The sequence below is a fragment of the Sander vitreus genome, chromosome 20 (genome assembly GCF_031162955.1).
Source record: "Sander vitreus isolate 19-12246 chromosome 20, sanVit1, whole genome shotgun sequence".
Taxonomy (NCBI): Eukaryota; Metazoa; Chordata; class Actinopteri; order Perciformes; family Percidae; genus Sander; species Sander vitreus.
Genome location: NC_135874.1, coordinates 25,379,428 through 25,404,813, shown reverse-complemented (window position 1 = coordinate 25,404,813; position 25,386 = coordinate 25,379,428). Strand labels below are relative to the sequence as shown.

The 25,386-nt window shown below is 40.8% G+C and overlaps 2 protein-coding genes across 4 annotated transcripts in view; one reads left to right on the top strand and one right to left on the bottom strand.

Moving 5' to 3' along the window:
- Positions 1 to 478: 478 nt before the first annotated feature.
- On the bottom strand, positions 479 to 6,781 carry commd8 (COMM domain containing 8). Its single transcript, XM_078277719.1, has 5 exons — positions 6,673 to 6,781; positions 4,695 to 4,850; positions 3,882 to 4,034; positions 1,819 to 1,974; positions 479 to 690 (listed from the first exon to the last, which is right to left on the bottom strand). Exons 1-5 carry the CDS (start codon positions 6,721 to 6,723, stop codon positions 670 to 672), a joined length of 537 nt encoding a protein of 178 aa, XP_078133845.1. The 5' UTR covers positions 6,724 to 6,781; the 3' UTR covers positions 479 to 669.
- Positions 6,782 to 6,877: 96 nt separating this feature from the next.
- Positions 6,878 to 25,386, top strand: part of atp10d (ATPase phospholipid transporting 10D) — a 52,161-nt gene continuing 33,652 nt past the window's right edge. For 2 of the 3 annotated variants that reach the window (XM_078277717.1, XM_078277716.1), the window contains exons 1-6: positions 6,878 to 7,438; positions 11,642 to 11,988; positions 14,927 to 15,121; positions 22,521 to 22,725; positions 24,145 to 24,230; positions 25,007 to 25,113. In XM_078277717.1, the coding sequence (XP_078133843.1) occupies positions 11,702 to 11,988; positions 14,927 to 15,121; positions 22,521 to 22,725; positions 24,145 to 24,230; positions 25,007 to 25,113 (880 nt within the window). In that variant the 5' untranslated portion in view covers positions 6,878 to 7,438; positions 11,642 to 11,701. Of the gene's footprint in view, positions 7,439 to 11,641; positions 11,989 to 14,926; positions 15,122 to 19,895; positions 20,303 to 22,520; positions 22,726 to 24,144; positions 24,231 to 25,006; positions 25,114 to 25,386 lie in introns of those variants that run through there. The other variant, XM_078277718.1, reaches the window with a different exon arrangement.

Here is a 25,386-nt window from a genome sequence, read left to right as displayed (position 1 = left end):
GTTAGTTAAGGTCTTAAGGGGTATGGCTGTTGATGGTCATTGTTAATTTTGTTTAGATATGCCAAATTGTAATTATATAAGTAATTATTGGGAGGACTATTGAGCTAAAGCCATGCTAGTTGTTGGCACTTGACCCTATACACGTCCAAAATGACAGGGGGGGGGATACAGTTAGACATTTTTTTTATAATAAAGATAAGGTTTATAAGATAAAGGTTTACTTCATAGGCTGTGTATTTGTTTTATTTTATTATCTGGGTCACGTAACGGCAATACAACCAAAAGATGTATCCTGGAATTCATTCAAAACTTGAATTTAAAAAAAAAAAGTAATACATATTTAACTTAAAAAGACAAGTATATAGTTAATCGCAATTATTTCTGAGACTATTAATTGTAGAGTAATTGTAATATGTAAGTGTTTCTCTACTATTGGTAAAAATGACAGGTGACACTCGTTGAATTTGATTCAACAGAATGAAAAAGGCAAAGAAAGGTTTATTTCAATATGTTCATGATACAACAGAGTGCATAGTGAAAACATTAAGTGAGTGTTCCACTGTTCATAAACACAAGTGGATTACAAAGGGCAGAACTCATCATTGCTAATCTCTTTACCATCCACAGGACCTCCTGTAGTCGGGGGGGGGGGGGTCAGCGGTCTTTCTATCATTTCAACTGCAGCACCACCTGCAAGAAAAATACACATCAATACTTAGCATTTCATTTGACTGATTAAGTGCAGATATTTACTACTGGCGTGAAATCATTGGAACATAATGGCCGTCATAGCTAAATGATTTGCAGATGGTTTACAGTTTGGTGGAATGCTGAAAACGTTGACCTGTGTTTTTTTTTTGGGCCTGTACTATTATATCTGGATCGACTTACTACACAGCATTACATTTTAAATAAGCTATAATATGTGTATGTTTCAAATATTTTTATTGAAAAAGAGAGGGGAGTAGGAAAAAGAATAATAATTATATATAACCCGCCCATCCAGCACTACTTGTGATTTTTGTGTTCAGTTTGTATGTTGATCGAGGTACAAAATATTAGGTGACCATATGTTTGAAAATCCATCCATCCATCCATCCATCCATCGGCCAGCAGCTCCAGCAGGGGACCCCAAACCTCCCCTTTCCCGAGCCACATTAACCAGCTCCGACTGGGGGATCCCGAGGCGTTCCCAGGCCAGGTTGGAGATACAATCCCTCCACCTAGTCCTGGGTCTTCCCCCGAGGCCTCCTCCCAGCTGGACGTGCCTGGAACACCTCCCTAGGGAGGCACCCAGGGGGCATCCTTACCAGATGCCCGAACCACCTCAAGTTCCAGTTTGTTATTCAAGATAAACCTAATTTGTTCTAGCTGCAATGTGTCTCTTAATTCTGAAATGCATCGTTTCACTGGAGGAACTTCAGCTTTTTTCCAGAATTTCGGGTATGAGAGTTTTTAAGCTAGAATATCTTTAAAGCTATTTGTCATTCATTTTAATTTAATAATGAGTAGGGCTGGGTATCAGGGCTAGAACGAAGCGTTTCAGACAGAGCGCGAATACAGGTATATTCAGACAGACAGTGACAGTATGGAAAAGAAATATTTGTTTTTTAACATTAAAGCATGTAAACATGTTCTAGTAGAAACCAAAATAATAAATAAGTATGACCCTGAAAATGAGCGTGATATGGGATGTATGCACCATTCACCAAGGCAAATTCCACATAAGTTATTGTGGCAATAAACCCTATTCTGATTCTGACCTTTAATAGACTATTGATTAACTAACTAAACAAATTAGGTATTTAGTGTGCGTACCTTATTAGCAGCCTCTAGTGAACTAATGAGTGTGTTTAACTCCTCTCTGTTCATCTCCATGGTGACAGACCGGAGGGCTCTGTTCTCCCTCACATCCAGACTGAGGCTGAGCAGAGGAGTGTGGAGAGACGAGATCTTATCGCTGGACAGAGCTAACTGGAGAGAGAGAGAGGACAGGGAATAGAAGAGGTGAGTGCTGCAGAACAGCCTGTGGAGACTGTATTTCACATGAACTTTGCACTCAAGTTAGGGCTGGGCAATATATATATATATATATATATTTTTTTTTATATCGACATGGATATATGAGGCTAGATATTAGACCGATATATCGGTCGGCCGATATTAGGCATTTTACAAACTATCGGTATCGGCATTTATAATGGTCGATAAATGAATATTTAAAAAATAAAATAAAAACGGACGAAACACCCTTCAACCATGTCCTGAGTGTTGTCGTTGCGTAGTTTGTCCACCAGAGGGCGCTCTACAACCTCCCTGTTGGAAACACTCTTTGATTTGATTTTTTTGTTAGTGTCTTTTTGTTCAAAGGACTTTAAGTTTCATCTCTTAAGTTTGTGTTTTTATACATTTTATTTATCAGAACTTTGATATATTTTGATGTTCCGCTGTACTGTTGTGACAATAAAACAAGCAAGTTTATTTATAAACTGCATTATCATATTATTTTAGTGAGGACTCATAAATAACTACAAATAACTAATGTTAGGGAAATCTGTTTATGTTTTGTTACGTGTTTCTGGATTTTTTTTAAAATATATATCGGCCGATATATATCAGAATATCGGATTTTTAAATCACCAAATATTTGTATCGATATCGGCCTTAAAAATCCTTTATCGGTCGGGCTCTACTAGATATCGTCTTACATTTTGGATATCGTGATATGACACAAGCGTCGTCTTTTTAAAGTACAGGGATGTCATTTGCCGAACTTACCAGACGGTTCTAGCTGTTCTATAATTTGCCTTTATACACTAAGTTATTATACCCACAATACTGATGATTATTCCTCAAAAATCTCATTGTGTAAATATTTTGGGAAAGCACAAACTGTCAACCCTACATTATCGCGGTAGTATCAATATCAACGTATTTGGTCAAAAAATGTTGGGATAATTTTTCTCGCCCAGCTCTAATCCAAGTATGACTTTCCTTCCCAAAGCGGCTATCATAATATAGTATAGGCACTCAAAAATGATTTAATACAAAATACACCAAATACGTGCACCTAAGTCTTCCACAAACTTCGGGAATCAACGGTATTGATGTTGGCTCGCACGCCCAACTCCATCTTCAAGATCGGCCAATTCAGCGTGTCCCAGATCGTTTCTGTGTTACTTTACAAAATGTATGAGAGGAATCACTTGGTTGCCGATTGTACCACAAAGGCCCAATAATTCCTACTTTATATTTTACTCGCATTAAACTACGCGTGTACTATTGATACTGAAGAAATCTTGAAATTTAACAATTTCTCACTTGAGTTCTGTTGGACGTCGCTCCCAAAAGGGAATAACTTCTGGCAGGATTTATTTTTTATTTTTTAGCTAAAGGGAACTTTTTGTCATGTCAGGCTTCTTCGCCTCATATTATTAATATATCATTGTTTGCTTTGTATCTGTGATTGTATTAGGGCATTAGGTCCTTCCAGGTTTGTCCTCTCCGTTTCACTTTTGGTGGTGCTGTCAAACATGAACATGTAAAAAGGAGACACATTTGAATACTGAGCATATTTTCACGTAATTGCTTCGTGATATTCTTAAGTGTGTGTTCACCCTACCTGCTACCGCCTCAGGTGTGCTGACTGCTAACTGCCCCCCTGCAGGAGAGCACTTGCTCTGTGTGTGTGTGCTCTGTATCGTGCTCTCAGCTTAAACCGGCTGTGTGTGCAGTAGAGATCAGTGTGCAGATGCTCTCACTTCTTTTCATTGACTTTAAAACGATAATGCTAATCCGGTTATGGCATTTACATCAGAAACACATCAGGAAAAATTTTAGTAAAGCCGACTAAACGCCGAAGAATAAAAGCATGAAGTCACCTTAAGTTGCCAGTCAAAGTCCTGCAGCGTAGCGGAGGAGATGGAGTTGGTTCTGTCCAGCAGAGCGTCGCGGATCTCCTCCCGTCTGGCTCTCAGCACACTCAGCACCGCCTCAGCATGGCTGCTGCCCACATCTGCCAGCCCTGCCAGCACCTGTACACAGCCGGCGGGAGGAGAGCTGAGAATATGACCTGGGAGCAGCCACTCACCGCTACTGACCACCACGGCCACCACACATCCAGCTGCTGTCAGTCAGACTACTGCAGACTCTGTGATGTTAGGGCTGCCCGATTACGGAATGAAAACACCTTAAACTGTGAAATTTCCCTTTGTACTTTTACCGTGTGAACTCTTTTTTTTTTTTTTTCATCTTCATTCAGAACACAAGACAAAAAATAAGAGTTTACTTTCTAAATGTAATGTTCAAAATAATCGTTTTTCTCGATTTTGATTTATTAATTCAGTTTGATTAATTGCACAGCCCTATGTAATGTATATATATATAGCAACTAAGTCTGTACGGGCACATAATGTGATAACCAGACCCAAACGTGATCTGCAGATTTACTTTTTACAGTTTTCAGCGGTGATCCAAAATGAAATTCTGCGGAATTTAGCGGACCGTTTTTCTGCTTGGTTTGAGGTGGAGATGTATTGACATTCTGAGTTTTATTTTAATTTTGTGTGGCCCTGGTAATACCCTTGTAATAACCTCACACAACGTAATAATTAAAAGGCAGCCTTTTGTCCTTATCTTCTACAACTAAAGCCTTAGCTAAAACAGCCCACCCTGTCCAGGTGTTGCTGTCTCACCTCTTCATCGGGGCTGTTGTTCCCCACTGCCAGGCGGAAGAGGGCTGTCAGGGTGTCAAGCAGCTGCAGCCACTCCTCCAGGCTCCAGGTGGCACTGTAATCCCCCCTGCGAGGAGGCTCCCGCCCACACAGTCCATCCACCACCCTGTGACAAAGCTACACAGCAGGCCATAGTGTTAGGGATCGCTGTTTGGCATTTGAAAAAACAAGCTAGTCCCTGGGTATTTCAATACTTTGTCCAGAAAGGGTCATTTTCACTGTTGAGCAATGAAATAGGCTCCCCATTTGACCCCCATGTGGTTACATGGCTTTAGCTATGATGTCAAACTGACTGGGTATATCCCAGCATGCATTGCGCGAGAGGCAGGGAACACCTGGCTCTGCGCGTTTGTGCGACTCAGAGGTCAACAGCTGACCAATCGGAGCTCCTGCTGCTGCTCTGTGGGTTGGACTTCATTTCATTTTTTAGGCAGCAGACTGCGCTTACAAATCTTTAGATTTAAAAAAAAAAAAAGTCAACTCTTGATCATAAAATGTAAAATGTACATATTAAAAGGGATAGTTTGGATAGTTCGCAGTGAGGTTGTATGAGCTACTTCTCCATAGCTACAGTAGTTGGCGTTCTGCACACTCCCAGTTTGGAGAAGCAGGCAGGAGTACCACCACGGAAGCTAAGCAATGTCCTGCTGTGGGGGGGGGATCAATACATGATCAATATCAGTTTAATGTGCGCTATATTTAGAATAATTTCACAGTTTTACCTTGCTGTCAAACAGCCCCTTTTGAGTTAACGCTAACGCGGGGGGAACTAAATCCGTTATCTATGCACTCTTTAAAGCCACCTGACTCCTTTGACAAAAACAGTAATGATGCTCATTAACTATGCCCATGTAGCCGAGCTGCACCAATCACATCGGTGTATCTGATGTAGGCGGGCCAGAGGCCAGCTAAACAGATAACGACAGTTTAATCTACCAGTTAGCTCCTCTGGTAGCTAAGAGTTTAATCTACCAGTTAGCTCCTCTGGTAGCTAAGAGTTTAATCTACCAGTTAGCTCCTCTGGTAGCTAAGAGTTTAATCTACCAGTTAGCTCCTCTGGTAGCTAAGAGTTTAATCTACCAGTTAGCTCCTCTGGTAGCTAAGCGTATGGGGCTCTGGATACGTCACCCCGTGTATTGTTGGGATTGGTTGTAGTGTTATCCAATTGCGTGCAGTGAGATTTTCAAATGCATGCTTGGTGCCGCCCCTCCAGTTGGGCCGTTTTCATTACTCGATGACAGACCCTTCATCTTTCGGATTTGGGTCTGGATTTCCAGGCTACTGGAGTTGCTGGTCTACCTGCATCGATCGGTACGTTTGTTTGTGTTATTGTTTGACTAACCGATCGAGCAGCAGGTAGAACATCAACTCCGGTGTTCTGCGAGCTAAAATGACTGTTTTTGTCAAAGGAGTCTGGTGTCTTTTAGGTGTGCCTTTTTAGGTGTCTAAAATACATTTAGCATGCTGCCTCCATCCACAGCAGTACATTGCTTAGTTCCCTGCCTGTACTTCTAGCTGCTTCTCCAAACTGGGGGGGGGGGGGTGCTGACCCCCATCTAGTGTAGCTATCTATCACACTGACTATGGAGAAGTAGCTCATTCAACCACAATTCAAAAGATCCGAACTATCCCTTTAAGAAAAGACAAATGAAGTGTGAGATGGATGACAGACATACACATTAGTACACGTGTTAGAATTAGCTCATTTAAATCCAATAGTTTAATACATTAATTTTGTTATTTGATGAATGATTAAATCATTAGCAACTAACAACAAGTTAAGTGCTGCTGAATGAGTGACTGTGTATGCCTCAATGGTAGGTCAGACGTATTCAGAAAACATGAAGTTAATTATCTTCATGTTTTACCAGCTGTTTCATTAGACATTTAGAACACCACATACGTATCATGGTTCGTGAATACAACGCTTGGTACTTACTGTTAGACAGTCAGTGACGGGCAGCCTGTTCAGCGAAGCCACCATTATCATGTTTTCATTTGGTTCCGCCTGCTGATCAGCTGATGTCTGTCACGTGGTAGACTGAGTTGCGTTCACATGGCTTTTGGAAAAATGATCTTCATTATCTCCAATGACTTCTCAGTATGCGCATACAACGTTAGTAGATGGAAATGCGGTGCTATACATATAATTTGGTATACATATAGCTGTGTCATGTCGTGAAACAACTGTTTTAACTATTGCCTCGATTATTCAATAGAGAATTGTATTGATGTTGGCCCGCACGCCGAACTCCATTTCAAAATCTACCAATTTAGTGTGCCCTTGATCGTTGGCAACTTAGAGTGAACTAAATGTAAATGTCTGAAGTGTTACTTTACAAAATGTATACGAGGAATCAATTGGATGCCGAATGTAATAAAAACGGCCAATAATCCATACTTTATATTTAGCTCGCATTTAACTACGCATATACTATTGATACTGAAGAAATCTTAAAATCGAACAATTTGTCACTTGAGTTCTGACGAACGTCGCCGGATCCACGGGAAAGGGGAATAACGTCACTCAGGGCGATTGCATTTCACATCCTGCTTTGTGTTGCAGCGGGGTGGTTTCTTGAGAGGACCCCAGCTGTTCTCACCGTGGTCTGTAAGAAGTAACAGTGATGTGACCGAAATCGACACAGTGCCGCCGCTGTTACTTCACTTGAATACGGGCAGCAGCGTATAGAAATAAACCGCAGGTAAGTGTTGTGTCACCGTCTTTGCTTTGTGGATAATAAATACAGCTCTCTTCCAGGAGGAGACGTGAGTAAAGGTGTTCATTCAATACAGTAATAGTGAACAATGTAGCCGTATGCATATTGTAGCCTATCAACTGTCTGTCACCCTGCACCATACAACTCGGTGTGCTAAAAAGCCAGTTTCCATAGCTGCTGTAACTCGAGCATTCATTGAGTATTGCCATAGCAATAAATGAGTTGAGGTGTATTCAGACTTTATCCAGATAGAATGAGAAGTTGAATGAACAAGGCTCTACTGGTCTGTATAGTCATGCGGTTGTCACTTTAGTGGCCGCAGATTGCATTATGCATCCTGTCCAGATTGTGCTCACGTGGTTTGTGGATACATCATACAGAAAGGGTGAATAGGTGTGCTTCCTGTATCCAAAAGGCCAGGGGTCTTCAACGTTTTTTAGGCAAAGGACTCCTTATCTGAAAGAGAGTTCGAGCAGGGGCCCTCTAAACCAGGGCTACAATAACATGTAGCTCGGCCTAAAACCTTTATACGTACCTTTTTAGTGCATGTTATAATTAATAATAATAATGTATACATTATTAATCCCGCAAGGGGAAATTACAATGTTTTCACTCTGTTGTTATTACACACCGGCCTGAATTACACACACATGCTCAGTACCTAAACATGCACTAATGGAGAGATGTCAGAGTGAGGGGGCTGCCCATGGAAAGGCGACCCCGATCAGTTGGGGGTTCAGTGCCTTGCTCAAGAGCACCTTGGCAGTGCCCAGGAGGTGAACTGGCATTTGGTCCGTAATAATAATTGTTGGCAGGATTTTATAAATCATGTTTTAATGCTAAACACAGTGAATCCTGTATCTGTGGATGGCTACCTTAGTGACTACGTCACTCAATGTTTTTTCTTCTTCTCACAAATAGGCTGATTTATATTTGCTAATATGTTGGATTCATGGTAAGACTTAATAACGCAATACTTTTTTAATATTTTGCAGTCATTTTTAGGACCCCCTAGGGGAGTTACAGAGACCCCCTGTTGAAGGAGCTCTGCAATAGGCTACTTGGTAAACATAAAGCCTGTCTTAGCTGGAAAGAGATGCTTGACCTGATTTGGTCCACTGTGAAAGAGATGTGTGTGTGTGTTTGTTTGTTTGTTTATTTGGATCCCCATTAGCTTTAGCATATAAGCTAGAAGCTGTTCTCCCTGGGGTTGCTCACTGATGTTGGGGTCCTGCTGGCCCACAGCTAACATTGATGGCTATACACAAGGGTGTAACTTTGGTTTAAGAAGTGTGGGGGGGGGACACACAAAACAAGGTGTCTGGGGGGGTCCTCTGCCAAAAAAATGTTTTCTATTTGAATCCCTTTTCCTGCATTTCAACTAGGGCTGCACAATTAATCGCAATATTATCCAAATCGCAATATGGACTACTGCACTATCCAAATCGCAGGGGTGGGGGGGTGGGGAACTATCGCAAGGGGGGGGGCACAGTGTTTGTTGAATGGTACTAAACTATGTATAAGAAAAACAACTCTACTTTCTTTATTGTTTAAAATAGGGGCCGATCAGAGAGACACATTTGAAAGTGGAGGGGACACTAACTGGATTTTGAAAAGTGGAGGGGACATGCATAGCCCTAGGCTATTGTATAGCCGATCACATACATTGTATAGCCTAGGGCGTAATTTCCACTGGGGACAGGGGGGCCCCAATGAAAATTACGCCTTAGGCTATACAACGTTCACTTGTGTCAACAGTTTGTCCCTTTCCTGTTTCAATACATGACGATGCCCACATGCACAAAACCAGCTCCATAAAGAAATGGTGGTAGAACCTGACAGGCCTTCACAGGGCCCTGACCTCAACCCTGTTGTACACCTCTGGGACTGTGAGCCAGGCTGGATCACCCAACATCTGTGTTGGGCCTCTTCAATGCTCTTGTGGTTGATTGGGAGCAACTCCCTGCAGCCAGGTTCCAATATCTGGTCCTAAATTGATATAAGAGTACGATACTTCCTTGTTTTAGGAATGCAGTGGCTGTGCTGTGTGTGTTTGACCAATCAACGACGGTCATCCTGCAAACCCCACCCCCAAGGTTCCTGGGTTAGGGGTAGGTTTTTTTTTTTTTCCAGAAAGTACCACCCTCCGATCAGGGACTGTTTGGGGGGTAGAATGTCCCCTGAACTCAATTAAGACCCCGGTCCGTGCGGTTTCAATGCAACGAGTACCTCAGAAGATTCCTAGTTCCAGGGGTAAAGTTCCTGTGGTCACAACACGGCTTAAATGAGTCTGAGACCTGCAGATATGTTGTACACTAACTTGCAACATAATTCACTTAAATATAATCCCAGTTATAGAATGTGAAACAGTTCATTGTAACTTTCAAAGTATTATTTGGTCAGGTAGTGTAAGCAGCTCTACACTCTCAGTTCCAGAGCAACAAGACAGCTAGCAATGGAGATCATGTGAGCTGATAGGTGTCAGTGGTCCCAATAATTCCCGTAAAACACAGTGTGTTTTTTTTTTTTTGTTGAAGCTCACACTCTTACTTCCACTTCTCCAAAACCACGTTTCAAAGTAGTTATTAGGACGTAGGCCTACTGTAAACAAAAGATGGCATGCACAAGCCTGGCTGGGACGTTTTAAAGACTGCTTCCCACTGCAGTCTGTGTTGATGACATTACATCCTGACTTTGTTTGTTTGTTTGTGATTTTTGGGCCTTTTAAAGATGAACTATTCAAACTTCCAGCAGGACATGTGATGGCAGCTGTTTCAGAAAGGAAGCTGCAGGCATAACATAACTCGGGTGTCAAAAGTGTGTGCTTGTGACTTTGTCTGGAGATAAAGCAGAAATTGTGATCCTTCTGTGTGGATGTCTAAAATAATCAAGTTTACAAAAAGCAGCAACACTTCTATATTTGTGCTGTTGCGCTGTATCATAAAGAAGGACAACACATGTGCTGTAGCTTTAGTCTTTATCTCACCTATGTGCTGAGAATGATGGTTTGCAGCTTGGGCATGTCACAGAGCTCTGTCAGAGAGCTGCATGCTGATGGTTAAGGAGGGGGCTTCTGGCTTTAAATTGAGAAAAGACTAGACAACATTTTAGTTTTAACTTGATTTCTACATGTATGGTACCGGTTGTGGATCTTTGTGATTCCAACAAGCATCGTATTGGTGGTAAGCTCAGGCTTGAAAATGACAACTTGGAAGACACGTCATTATTTGTCCTGCTGTATAGTTGCATTGTCCCAGACATGTTTCTTCTTGAAAAAAACGTATCCAGACTCTATTTCCAAACTGTCAGTTCATTATGGTGAAAGAATAGCTTTCAACCTGGATGGGAGGAGTCAAAGTATTGTAATGTAACGCATGGCAACAGCTTCTTCCCATGTTACCTAATGTCCTTGTGACCCCTTGCAGGCATTTACCTGCACTTTGAGTCCTTTGTCCTAGCAACGTTGGTTCCATAACTCAAACTATCCCATGGCTTTTGCTTGTGCGTGCCTCCCTACTTGCTTTATGTGTATATTATATTACTAGGAGGGAACTCTTAGAAAGTGTAATGCTGTGTAAATTAGAGTCGGGAACTCATGTGGTCAGGGTTCCAATTATTCCAAAATCACTTAAATGCAGCACGAACGCTCTATCGCTCTCTCTTTCGCTTTCACAATGTTAAAGGAAATGAAAAAACATTTGCGTGTAACCCCCGTGATTTGAATCCACTCCAAGATGTAATGGGATCTTCCTTGGCCCAGGTTACACATGCCTCCACCAAGTTTCAGGAAAATCGAGCTAGTGCTTTTTCTGTAATCTGAAGAACTGAAGAGCAAACAAAGGGTTGTTGGATGGCTATTGTTGCTTTGACAAAATATTTACACAATGATATTTTATTTAATTAATGTGAATATGATGAATAAGTGGGTTAAGGCAAATAATAGAACAGTGATATTTTCAGAAAATGATATCACTTTACTCTAATGCAGCCTTTAAAACCAGGAAAAGACCAGACTTGTGCCATATTACGAAAAGTATTGAGAGACGGACTAACACATTGTTGGTTTGGGTCTTTTCATGGGATTTGAATTTGAAAGATATAGAATAACACCAGACTGATTCTTTAAACTTGCAGCCTGTATAAGAACAGACTAGAGAGACTAATTCATTTGTGGTTCTCTCTTTGCAGGATGAGGACACTGTGAAAGTCCCAGTGTGGAGCGCAGAGGAGCAGGAGGCCACCGAGGCGATGGAGCGGCTGCAATGGGTGCAGCATCGTTGTCGGCAGCTGCTGGAGGGCAACTCAGGGAGAGGCTGGTACTCTGCCACCGATGGCCTGCCCAACAAAACCTCCCTGGACGCCCACAGCTCTCCACAGAGAGTCAGTGGGAAGCGAAGAACAGTGTTTGCCCGCCATGGGCCCCACCAACAGGAGTATGAAGCAGTCTCCAAATGCTACCAGGGCAATGCCATCCGCACTACCAAGTACAGCTTGTTGACTTTCATCCCCATGAACCTGTTCCAGCAGTTCCACAGGTCAGATTCTTACTGGTTGTGGGTTGAACACACTGCCAGGCTTTAGTGAATTGGGTCTGTATTAAATGTGTAACAATACATTGATCTGGATCGACATATCTATTAAATCCGCAATGATCCATAATTATGATACAGAGTGAAATTATCAATACATATCACTATCTTTAAGATGCCCCTTTATTTTGAAATTCCCGTTTTATATTTATTTTTATGCAAAAGAGTAGTTTGTTTTTCATTTACATTTCTGGAAGAGCATAGTAATGAACAGTGTTGGGCAAGTTACTTCCAAAATGTAATACATTATAGATTACTAGTTACTGTCATTTGAGAGTAATTAGTTATATTACAATATTACTGTGTCTGAATTGTAATGCTTTACACTACTTCTGCGTTACTTTTACCAAAATAACAGTGGAAGTATGAGTTGGCAAGTAGCTTGTGAATTTCACCACAGGATCAACAGAGTCTCATCTTTATCTGCTTTCATACGTCATAGTTTATTCATAATATTTTGTATAATGAATGTGAATATGCAAAGTAACTAAAGCTATAACATAAATAGTGAAGTAAAACATACAATAGGCCTACTTGATTTTAAATTGTGGTGGAGTAGAAGTACTGTATAAAGGAGGAGAAAATGAAAATACTCAATTACAAGTACCTTACAATTGTATTGAAGTAGCCTACGGTTACTTTCCACTGCTGATAAAATGTAATGCTAATTGTTCTTGAACATATGGTGCAACTCAGACACATCATTAGTGATGTATCCTGGGTTCATTGGGTGTTTTGGGTCTCACAACATCATACACCCTCGCCAGGCGACCCAGCCAGGGTTGATCAGGCCATGACTTGTGTCTGAGTAGCTTGTATGATCCACGGATCGCCCCGCTTGATCCACACCCATCTTGCCGCCTTGCATCCGTGTTGCGGCGTCCGTGATGTTCTTGACGGCTTTCCTGATGTGCAGTCCCTTCATTCCAAGGATCTTGAGGGCCCTGATAAGTGACTGGCCGACGAATCCTCTGCACCCGACCTCGATGGGATTGCACTGGGTCCTCCGCCCCACGCTTCGGCGTTCGCCTGTCAGCTCCTCATACTTGGCCCTCTTCCACTCGAAAGCCTCCTCCATCCAGTCTTCCCAGGGAACAGTCAACTCCAGCAGGAGAACTTGCCTTGTTAATCTCTGACACCAGGACAATATCATGGTCACTGCAATGTTTTTTGGGAATTTGAGCTGTCTCCCTAGGTCGAGCTTCAGCTGCCAGTCCCGTGCTGTTGCGAGCAGCCCCACTGATTGATTCAGGCGCTTGTGTGGCTTCTCTCCGGCTTTAACAAAGGCAGTGTTCTGTCTTGCTGGTGTCTACTGCAAGTGATCCCAGTGCTGATGACCTCTGCAGTGACCCTCAGCACTTGGTCGTGGCGCCAACGGTAGCGCCCATCTCCCACTGCTCTTGGGCAACAGCTCAAGATATCCTCCAATGAACCTCCTCTCTGGCAGAGTGGGCACAGTGGTGTGTCTGCCAGGCCCCAGCGGAAGAGGTTGGATGGACTGGGGAGGACGTCATAGACAGACTGAACCAGGACATTTTATATTATACTATTTACACGTAGCAATCTTAAACATTAATTCCCGACAAGCTTATATCTGTCAGTTGCTCGGACAAGCGGCTGTCCGCGCTGGTGTACCATTCCCTGTTGGGACACAGATGTTGTCCGTACCATTTCCTGTTAGGACACAGATGTTGTCCGTTCCGTTACCTGTTGGGACACAGATGTTGTCTGTACCGTCTCTGCTTCTGGCTCTGCATGGGAACAGTGACAGGTCAGCCAGCTCGCTTCAATGCAGCGTCATAAGTCCTGAAAATAATGTCCATCTCGCAAATGTATCCGTCTCTACAGTCATCTCAACCATCGAATTCCAGCAACAGGAAATGAAACTCAAGGCCTTTTTCTTTCTCTGATGAAATGTTTCGCAGTCAGAATCAGAATCAGAATCAGAAATACTTTAATAATCCCAGGGGGAAATTATTTTTGTGTTGGTGAATTCTTAAAAAAACTTAAAATGAAATCTGAAACTTTTTTATTTATAGTCGTGCAAGACACCGTGGCGCGGGCTTCGGTAGATGGCGAGAGGTACGAGCATGCACGGCGACGTTTACGCTCAATGCATTGTTTGCTACAGTATGCCCTGAAAGACCATGGGGGTGTACAAACAAAAGAACCTGCTAATACACAAGAAGTAGTAGAGCGCAGAAGTAAAGGAATGTGAGTAAACACATCCATGGTAAATACTGACGTACCGCCAAACATTGCATTTGTCTACTCTAATCATTAGCGTTACTTTCACTTATCTCCAAGTCAAAATTACCGTCTGCCTCTGAATGTCATGAGCACTCTTTCCTAATTTTTTTGGGATGTTTCTCCACACCCTCCAGCCAAATACCTCAGCTGCGTACAGTCCTCCAGGCAGTGCTCGTTTTGTGTCTTTCAGATTGAATACACCCAAAAGAAAGACAAAACAATCCTCAACAAAGTTATGTCCTATTTCAGAATCACCTTTTTACTGAATTTGTCTGCAGTTCAAGATCAGTGTTTGTTCACATTAACGGAGCCATTGTATTCTTTGAGGGATTCACTGTCCCATGATCCATTGCATGTTGGTTTAGTTTTGAATGTTGTATGGACTGTGTAATTTGGGTAGAAAGTGCCAGTTTATTTTATTAGTCTACAGTTTTCTAAATGCCATGCCTTTCATGGCCATCAATTTAACAGGGTAGAGAAATTTCAGTCCTAAACAAAGTGGTGGACTAACCGACAGACTGGTCTGGTAGTACACCAATGGAAATGGTCGTAGCACTTGGTTGCACTTCCACAGCTTCTCTTGTACATTGTTATTTTCTGCGTACTAATTTGCTGCTCTGGTCTTCCTTTGTAGGGCTGCCAACCTCTACTTCCTGTTCTTGGTGTTACTGAACTGGGTGCCAGTTGTTGAAGCCTTTCAAAAGGAAATTACCATGATTCCTCTGCTGGTGGTTCTCGTTGTTATCGCCTTCAAAGATGCCCTGGAAGACTACAGACGCTACTTGTTCGACAGGAAGGTCAACAACAATGTAGTGCGAGTGTTCTGTGGGTGAGTGAACCTCTATCAGCTTAAGGGCCAATTCCAGTGACATTAATATAAATGCCATTTTCAATTCAATTTCCATTACATTTTATTTATATGTCAAATCAAAACAGACATTATCTCAGGACACTTTAAAGATAAAGTAGATCTAGACCACAATCTATAATTTACAAATAGGGTTGGGTGTTGTTTGGGTTTTTGTCGATGCCGGTGCTAAGCGAGTGTTAAAAAAAGGAAGAGGAGCACAATGCTCAAGCCCCTATGCGGAACAACTGTGTCATGTGTGGTGGCAATCGGAATAAATCTTGGTAAGATACGCAACTTCCTGTTTCGACAGCCCCCTACAGGAAGTTGGTCCTCTGTAACTTGCGCATTGTGTTAGCTATCAAAATTCTTTTGATACATTTTTGTCATGACGGTCCACCGTGTCTACCTGCACATTTTTGTGCAGATGGGAATCACGCTCTAGGAGGAGTTAAAAAAAGTAGGTTTCGCTCAAAGCGAATTTGCTAATTAATTAAAGAAATGAAAACAGCGCCATATAAAGGCCGATTCATGCCATATATGGCGCCCTGCCTTTGGCACATGAGGAACAACTGTCTTTAGTTTTGTGTCCATCACAATAGTCGTTGGCAAGATACAACCGTTACATACAACTGTTTCCACACCCACCTACAGGAAGTTGGTCCTCCATAACTTGCGCATTGTCTTAGCTATCAAAATTCTTTTGATACATTTCTGTCACAATGGTCCTGCGAGTCTATATGCAAGTTTTCGTGCTAATCGGACTTACGCCCCAGGAGTAGTTAGACAAAGTAGGTTTCCCATATTTCAATATTTTGCTGATTAATTTAAAAAAATTAAAACAGCGCCATCTAATGGCCGATTGACGCCAGGTTTGGCACAGATGCTAAACCGGCCATGAGGAAAAACCTTGTCAAGTCTCGGGGCAATCTGAATAATTGTTGCCAAGATAACGCAACTTCCTGTTTAGAAGCTATAACAGCTATAACATTTTTTCAACTATCAAAATTCTTTGGATAACTTTTCGTCATGAGGGTCAACAGATACTACCTGCAAAGATTCAAGAAGATTGAAATCACTGCCTAGGACGAGTTCGAAAGAATGTAAAACACATGACAAACGCATAATTAAAAATGGCCGCCTTCCGGTTGGGCGGCGCTAATGAAGGTTATTGGCAAATATGTCCGCAATGATTAGAGTAATATCAGAATAATAATATGTGTATTAAATCTGGTGAAGATCGGAGCAACTATCTCCAAGTTAAGTTCCACGCATAAGGGGGCGCTATGGAGCCTGCTTACAGGTATTGGCCAAATCGCTGTACAGTCTTGCAAAGCTCCCAGGTGTTTATGTGGGCGCAAATTTTTGTGAGTTTTTGTATATATTGAGGCCGTCAAAAAATTTTAAGGGCTAAAACCAATTAGGCCATGCCCACTTTCACCAATCAGTACCTTACTGTAGGGGTGGCCCTAGATGGTACCCATCACATTTTGTAAAAATCGGATGAGCCGTTCATGAGCTATAAACTTTATATACTTGTAGCGCCCAATTTTCGTAAAATGTGTGGAGCACCTCCAGAGGGTCATGGCAAACAAGAATCTTAAGTTTTGCGTTGATAGCAATTATTTTGGTTGAGATATGGCAAAGTTGGTGTTTTCATACTTAGCTACACAAATTTGTTTGTGCGTAATATGTGCAATTTTTATCCTATAAAAATTCTTTGGATAACTTTTTGTCAGGTCCGTCTGGAGATGCTACCTGCCAAGTTTCGTGCAGATCGGTCGCACGGTCTAGGAGGAGTTCGGCAAAGTAGGTTTTTGATAAATCGCGATTTTTCACGCATAAAAGTCTAGGCGGAAATGGGCGTGGCCTATATCAGGAGATTCAGCTGGATCCAGGGAACGCGAAGATATATGGTTTTTGAATGTGCGATGTACAGTTTGGGAGTTATAGGGCCAAACATGTTTATTTCTGCATTAGCGCCACGTAGTGGTGCATAGGAGTAATATTTTTGAATCTTTGCAATTTTCACCAGTTGTGATATGTATGCGAATTTTTGTAAGTTTTCGTGCATTCTAACCCCCTCAAAAATGCGACGAAGGAATCGGAAAAATAATGTGACCAAAAACAATAGGTTCTTTCGCACTTTCGTGCTCGGGCCCTAATAATAGTAGTAGCAGCAGCAGTGGGTGCCGAGCAGGACCATGGCAGCAGCTGCAGCCACGATCCAAGTAAATCTTTGTGCATGGCTGTGAAGCACTAGGGCCATAAACTGGTATGAAAGAATATTGAAATCATGGTTTAGCATTATTAAATCAATCTGATTCAGAAAACGCTAAGGTATTAGTAAGGAAACTGGCCTTCAGTTCCCAGTTCGGTGACCATTGTCATGACAATTGGAGGACCCAAAAGCAGAGAGCAGGCAAGGGTATGTTGAGCTTGAGGATTTATTTAACAAAAACAAAGTTCATACCAACAAAAGGAGTTCTGAATGCAGCAGGAAACACTCATTCCAGAATGTAGATCAAACAAAAGAACAGGATATCCAAACTGGAACACAGAGACAACAGGGTAGAATCCACACAAGAACACACAAACAGCACACGCTGCAACAGAAGACAATGAGCTAACACAAAGACTAAATACTCAAGGTAACGAGCAAACAAGGGACAGGTGACACTAGGGCTGGGGAACAGGTGAAACACATCACAATCACACAATCACAAGGGCGGGAAAACTAAGAGACAGGAAGTAAACTAAGTCAAGACAGAAAACCAGACTACCAAAATAAAACAGGAAACAGAAACATACACAACCACAACAACCATATCACTAACTGCTGAGGAAAGAGTTTTGACTATTGCAGAAATACATTTTTCAGCCGTCTATACTTTTAAAACAAATATAAATCATATATAGAACATTTCGCTCCTACAATATTGACTCTGTCTATGTATTGCATTATCAATTATCTTTCAAATGTATTAGCTCACATGGAAAATGCAGTAGGAATCTGTCTTACTCCTTTGATTGTCTTCTGTGATCTTCTGCCTTGGACTTGCATTAGTTCATACATGTTTGTCATGAACTAATGCAGCAACTTCTTTCTGGAGTCAAATATATTGAGACTGATGTGACACCTTTTGAATGTAATCTGTTTTTCTTTTTATACTTTTGATAGAGTTGCCTTCATAAGATAATAAATTCAAAATTCAAAAATTAATAAAATGATTTGAGTTGCAGAAATCTGCCTTTTATACGGAAGTCTTTCGATCTCAAACCATGTTTGCAGGCTGCGTCGTTTTAAACCTCAGATGTAATTGTGTTTAGGTGATTTATTCAGGACACAGCAGCTGGTGTCGGCTAAAGCGAAGGTTCAAACTGCAGCTTCTGATTAAACAGTAGTGGGGTTTTAGTGACAATGCATTACTAAAAATAAAATAAAAGGAACATGATTTTAGAATGGCACACTTGGTCGACCATTAAAGTTAGAATGTGTGCACTGTATGTGTGATGAGGGGATCAGTTTAGCTACAAAAGAGTTCATGTTTGAATGGTCTGAAGCATGAAGACAACGCCTATAGGAGTGGCTGTGTGAACATACACCTGTATAAGGAATGGATTTTGTGTAGCTAATTATCCAGTCTAAGGGCAGGATGATGTTTTCTGTATGGATTGGGATTGCTGGATGTCTCCTGATGGTCGTTGGTGGTGTCAGTCGACATTTGGACCGGACTGAGGTTTGAGACTGTGGTGATTGTATAGATCTTCTGTGCCGCCGGGTTGAAGATGTGTGTGAAGCATCCCAAAAAATACACTTAATATCTTTTTTATTAAATTCCTTCAAAGTCTTCACTACATACAGTATATATTGTGTAAGTCTGGACATACATGGATATAAACTGCAACACTGGTTGGTGGAGGCATGCAACCACAAAGCTGTAGTTCTAGTTGTTGCTGTATTATGAAAACAATAAAAAAAGATAACCCTATCACTTCCTGGACTGGAAATGATGTTGCTAGTAATCCAGGCAACCATTGTGTGTCCTCCAAAGGGCATTTAGTAAAACAATTTTGTAGGCAAGGCAAGGCAGCCATATTTGTATAGTCCATTTCAACAAAAAGGCAATTCAAAGTGCTTTGTATAAAACCATAAAAAACCTCCGTCAAAGAGAATATAAACACAGCTAAAGTAGAATAAGACAGGTATGAAATACAAGAATAAAAGTTACAGTCAATAACTCAGCGTAACTGTTTGGTGTGTTTATAGCAGTAATTTTAGAAGAGCCATTATTTCAGTATGCTAGAATGTACAGTAATATATTATCAGAAAGCGTTAACAAACTATTATGTTCAATTTCACTATTAGATATATGAATCTGTCCACTGCTCTGATCTCGAAGGAAATCAATGCCTGCTGCTGCTCATTGACCCTCCTTTCTCATATATCTGATTACATGATTATTTTAAGGCAGTTGTTAAACTTGAACCTTGAGTTTGTTTACAGCATGAGTGCCCTTTAGAGGAGTGGCGATGCATTTCGTCACCAAGGTAATACCTATCTGTCTATTCTTCCATTTCCCCATTGCCTGCCATGTCTATATAGATATATATATATATATATATATATATATATATATATATATATGTAGGGACAGGGGAAAATATCCAGCATCAGAATGGTCTGTTGGACAGCATGAATGTGGAAGAAAGTTCTAAGTGGAAACATAAACCTGGCAGGCAGATCTGAATCCACTGGAGCAGTGGACTCATGTATAGTTTGGAATGTCCGTCCTGTCTTACCTCTACCAAGGAGCGCCTGCGGAAGAAGAGGACGGTGGTACCTTCCTTCACAGAGGATAAGGAACTGATTCAACTTCTGAAGTTGTATAAAGGCAACAAGATTCGGACCACAAAGTATTCTCTCCTCTCCTTCCTGCCCAAGAATCTGTTTGAGCAGCTCCATCGCTTTGCCAATGTCTACTTCATCTTCCTCGCTGCTCTGAACTTTGTTCCTGTTGTGGAGGCCTTCCAGCCACAGATTGCTCTGGCTCCTATCATACTGGTGCTGTCAATGACGGCGGCCAAGGATATCTGGGAAGACTATCGCAGGTTTAAATCGGATCACTCGATCAACAGCCTTCTCTGCCATGTTTACAGCAGGTCGGGTTAAATGTTGCTTTCAGTCGAGTTTGTTGTGGTAACCGAAGTGATATTGTTAGTAGAGATGCAAATGATTGAACTAAACATTTGCACATTGATTCTGTCAATGTGCACCATAGCTCTTGATACATGTTTCTTGATACATTTTTTTTAATACTGTAGTTTCAGTGAAACTGCTACTGTGTTCAGTCACAGTTTCACCAACCGTTTAATTATAATGTTAAGTTGTGTTATAAGAGTGTTATAAGACATTTTTGACAATAATACAGCTTTATTGCAGACACAGGTCCATATAACACATAATACAATATACATAGTATAAAAAAAGATATAAAAATACATAACAATTGCATATTAGCCTATAGGATATACAATAATACATACAAATTGCATATTAGCCTATAGGATATACAAGCTATATCCTAGAAGTGTATCTATAACAGCTTTTCAGAGGGCTGACTAGAGCTTCAATTACGTGGTTCTCTGACTTGTCCAGGCGACACATAAAACTAAACATCAGTTGTCTTAAAAGTGCCTCACAAGTTGGCACTCTAGTGGACACAAACAAATGACTAGCACTATGCCACCTAGGGACACGGAGCAGCAGCCTCATTGCATCATTGTATGCTACCTTGAGTCTCTGCATACTCTTTTTCTTATAGTTAGACCACAATTGAGCAGTATACAGGAGTGTGATGTAGGTTCTAAACATAGAGCACTTCACAGAGTCAGAACACATAGAGAACCTCAATGTATTCATTTAGACTGTCATGCACACATGATCATTTGTGTGTGTGAACTAGGTTATAATAAAGTGCAATAACAGTCTAAATAAGAAACACACTTTTAAAGCATGCCTTAGGAAAGGCAATTAAAATGGCAATAAAATAGATAAAGCTGAAACTAATTTGAAACTGAAGTTTTCAAAAGAGAAAGTGAAATGGCAACTGTCCATCCACACTACATAAAACATAAGTTGAGCTGAAATCAAACATCCAAATATATAAAAAAAAAAGACCCTGCTCATTTGTGAAAACCTTCCCCAATCATAATCTCTTTTTGGGGAGACGTATCTGTATTTAAGGCATTACTTATATTCTGATCCAGCAGCACATTTATAAATTGCTCCTGCACTGTTTTTACTAATGCACTAATTACTAATGACATCCACCACTCTGTGGTAACTTATTAATATAATTGCAAAACAGTATGTCTTTATATTGTATTTAGATTGCAAATAAAAAAACAGAAAGTTTATCTTGGAGAACCTCATGACCTGCCCTGCCTGGAAATGGTTAGACAGTTAGACTGTGAGTCTAATAATTAACCACTGTAAGAAGAAAGCGGACTCCCCGTTGGCAAATGGCACTTTCATAAAATTCATTTGACATATAAAGTACAGTTTTAAAGGCTGACACTGTTTCCATGGTCACAAGCCTTATTAAAGTTTATACGGTATTGCATTAATATTTATTGTTTAGTAATAGTATTCATCATCCTCACTCTTCATATCTTCATACACACTTTTACAGACCTAATGTATACACATATCACCCCGAGGTGGTGTGATAGACATGGCATGTTTCTCCATTGTGTATATTTGTCTTTCTGAGCAGATTGTGTCCACCCCCGGCAGTCTTTCTGCTTCTTTTCATCTGAATGAATCCTGATGTCTGTTTAACATATCTTTTTATAGTGGATCTCCAAGATGTTGACCATTAAGAAGAAGATAAAGTATTATTGACACTGTGATAACCAGCTTAACTGTTGGTTGTAATTAGCTTCCTCTCTTGTTTTCTGCGGTGTTCTCCAAGGCTCCATTGTAGGCCCTTTTTTATTTGCATCATATCCAGCTTACTGAGAATAAGACGGAGGCCCTTCTTATCTGTGTGGAGACTTGTGGAGACTATTTTACATGCTTTGATTACCACATATCACAACTTGAAATGTAGCATAGTACAAGTACAAAGTAGCATACATGGAAATACTCAAGTAAAGTCTCTCAAAATTGAGAACAGTACTAATTGTCCATTTCTACCACTGTACTATCTCTGTACTCTGTTCAATAAAGTAAAAAGTAAGCCTTTATTGCTGGTAAAGCCTCACAAAACATACCACTCTGGATCTTTTTGTCATATCAGTGTGTCAATGTATACTATGACCTCATGTTTTTCTCAGTATTTGATCATTTGCCTGAGACGTTTTCTTCTGTCCATAGCAAGCAGAAAGCCTATATTGACCAGCGCTGGAAGGATGTGCGAGTTGGAGACTTTGTGCGTCTGTCCTGTAATGAAATCATCCCAGCTGACATGCTGCTGCTGTATTCCTCTGACCCACGTGGGGTTTGTTACATTGAGACCGCCAACCTGGACGGAGAGACCAACCTGAAACAGAGACAGGTGGTTTCAGACCTCCCATTGCAGGTAATTTCTTCAAATTCAATTCTTATCGCCAATGTATTTACAAACCCAGAGTGAATTAAGAAAATATACTATTGTACTAAATTAAATAATAAATAAGAAAACAACAATTCCCTAGGGCTGGGCGAAATGGAGAAAATCAGATATCACGATATTCTTGACCTAATATATATATTGCGACGATATTGTAGGGTTGACAACTGGTGCTTTCACAAAATATCTTTTACAATGAGATTATAGATAAATAAACACCAATAATGTGGTAAACAGTTTCAAGTGAAATTATAGAGGAAAAAATATTTATTTTCCAGCTACAGTATGTACTGACTGTTTACATGCATGCACAACAATAGCGTGATGTTGAAACAAATCTGCAATTCTTCAAATGATATTCCCTCAAAATGTTTCTCAACAGACTTTCTGAGACATTTGAGTCAGTATGTGCTTGTTATTATCAGTTTAGACAACGTAAGTGTATATCACTATATCTCAATATATGATTTCATCACGATATGATCCCATTGAAAGACGATAAATTATCATATTGAATTATTGCCTAGCCCAAAATGTAGGTCTACTGTAGGCTAAGTGTGCCATTTGCAGCTGTATTACTGTATGTAGCAGATTATGTGTTCCATATGAAAGGCCTTGGATCAGGACTGACTCACTCCAGGCGTAAAAAGCACAAATGGAACTAATGAAAAGCTTGTGTGCACACACACCTAACTGAAGGTGACATCTTGTGGAAAAGAGAAACCGATTTTTCTGCCTGCAAGAGACACATGGATGTACACAGTCGCACTAAGAAGGCAGGTGGCTCTCTTTGCAGCTGTCTGCTTCTACATACATCAACTTTTTAAAGTGTCACCAATCACGTCATTCTCATTCGCGGTGGGTGTCAATTGGCAGCCTGATTTGCATATTTTTGTTTCAACACATCTGCTCTGCCATGAAAGTTACTGTAAAAATAACAGCCAGTAAAACGTGAAGAAGCAGGAGACGACATCCCGTATCTCCTCATACGTATGTGTTTTACGGCTGGGACGATATGCTTTTGTCCCGTTTTAATTATTTCATGATACATGGGTGCCGATTTGTATTGCGACTTTCATTCATTGCGATTCTAGAAGCATTGCGATTCGATAGTATTAAGTATTGTGATTTCCTTTTCTTTCTTTAACAAAAACCAAAGTTGAATAATACACTTCTAGAGACAATATATCGTGAGACATTTCTAAAAACTCATTGTTTCCTAAGAAGAATGCACATCACATGTCAGTCGGTCAGTCTGACATTTATTTCATTTTTAAAGAAGTACATAATGGGGTAGCAGTAGCTCAGTCAGTAGGGAGTTGGGTTGGCAAGGCATGTGTCTGTATCTGCAGGTTTTGATTGGATGTGTTGTGTTTGTGTGTTTTCCAGGGAGTGGAGTTCTCCCTCGAGAGCTTCCACTGTCGTGTTGAGTGTGAGAACCCCAACAATGACCTCGGCCGGTTCAGAGGTTACATGTGAGTTCCTTTTCATCTTCATCATACACTGAAGTACGCCGTGTGTGTGCCATGAGATTGATATATAGTGTGGGATCAGTAGTGTAGATAACTAAGTACATTTACTCAAGTACTGCACTTAAGTACAAATATGAGGTACTTGTACTTTACTTGAGTCTTTTCTCTTCATGCCACTTTCTACTTCTACTCCGCTACATTTCAGAGAGAAATATTGTACTTTTTACTCCACTACATTCATCTGACAGCTTTAGTTACTAGTTACTTTACAAAATTAAGATTTTTGCACACAAAACACATAGTTTATAAAATAGTTGTAATAATGTTATTATAAATTAAACTAGCCAACAATATAACGGCCTACAAGTCCAGCAGAAATGATAAGACCATTAGACACACAGCTGTTTGGATCCTTTACACTTTCTAAAATGTGAGGATTTTTCTGCATTTTGTACTTTTACTTTTAATACTTCAAGTACATTACCCTGATGATACTTACAGACTTTTACTTACGTAACATTTTCAATGCAGGACTTCTGCTTGTAACAGAGTATTTTTTACAGTGTGGTATTAGTACTTTTACTTAAGAAAAGGATCTGAATACTTCTTCCACCGCTGTATTTTAACTTTGTTCATAATTGTTTTGCGTGAAGCACAATGGATGAAATGTGCTATATAAATAAAGTTGACTTGATGTGACTGAGCTCCAGCCTCTGTGTGTGTGTGTGTGTGTGTGTGTGTGTGTGTGTGCGTGCGTGCGTGTGCATGTTGTTCCACAGGGAGCACCCCGGTGGGGTTCGTGTCGGCCTCCATAACAACAACCTCCTGTTGAGGAGCTGCACCGTCCGCAACACTGAGACTGTGGTGGGCATGGTGGTCTACACTGGTAAGAGCACAGCATCACTTACAAAACATCTGACTAGCAGCAAATGACATCGGCCTAATCACCGCACTCAGTGAGTTTTCACTTTGAGGAAATACATCACCTATTTGAAAGATAAGCCTGCAGGTGTCCCCCTAATGAGGTTACAGGTGGAACAAAGTGAATGTTTAACCACTTTACTTGTGCAAATGTGTTCCCGTGGACTGTTTGTGCAGTCTGTACACTACAGACAGCTAATGCAACGTATGACTTTTGTTTTGTCTCTTACAGTCCTAT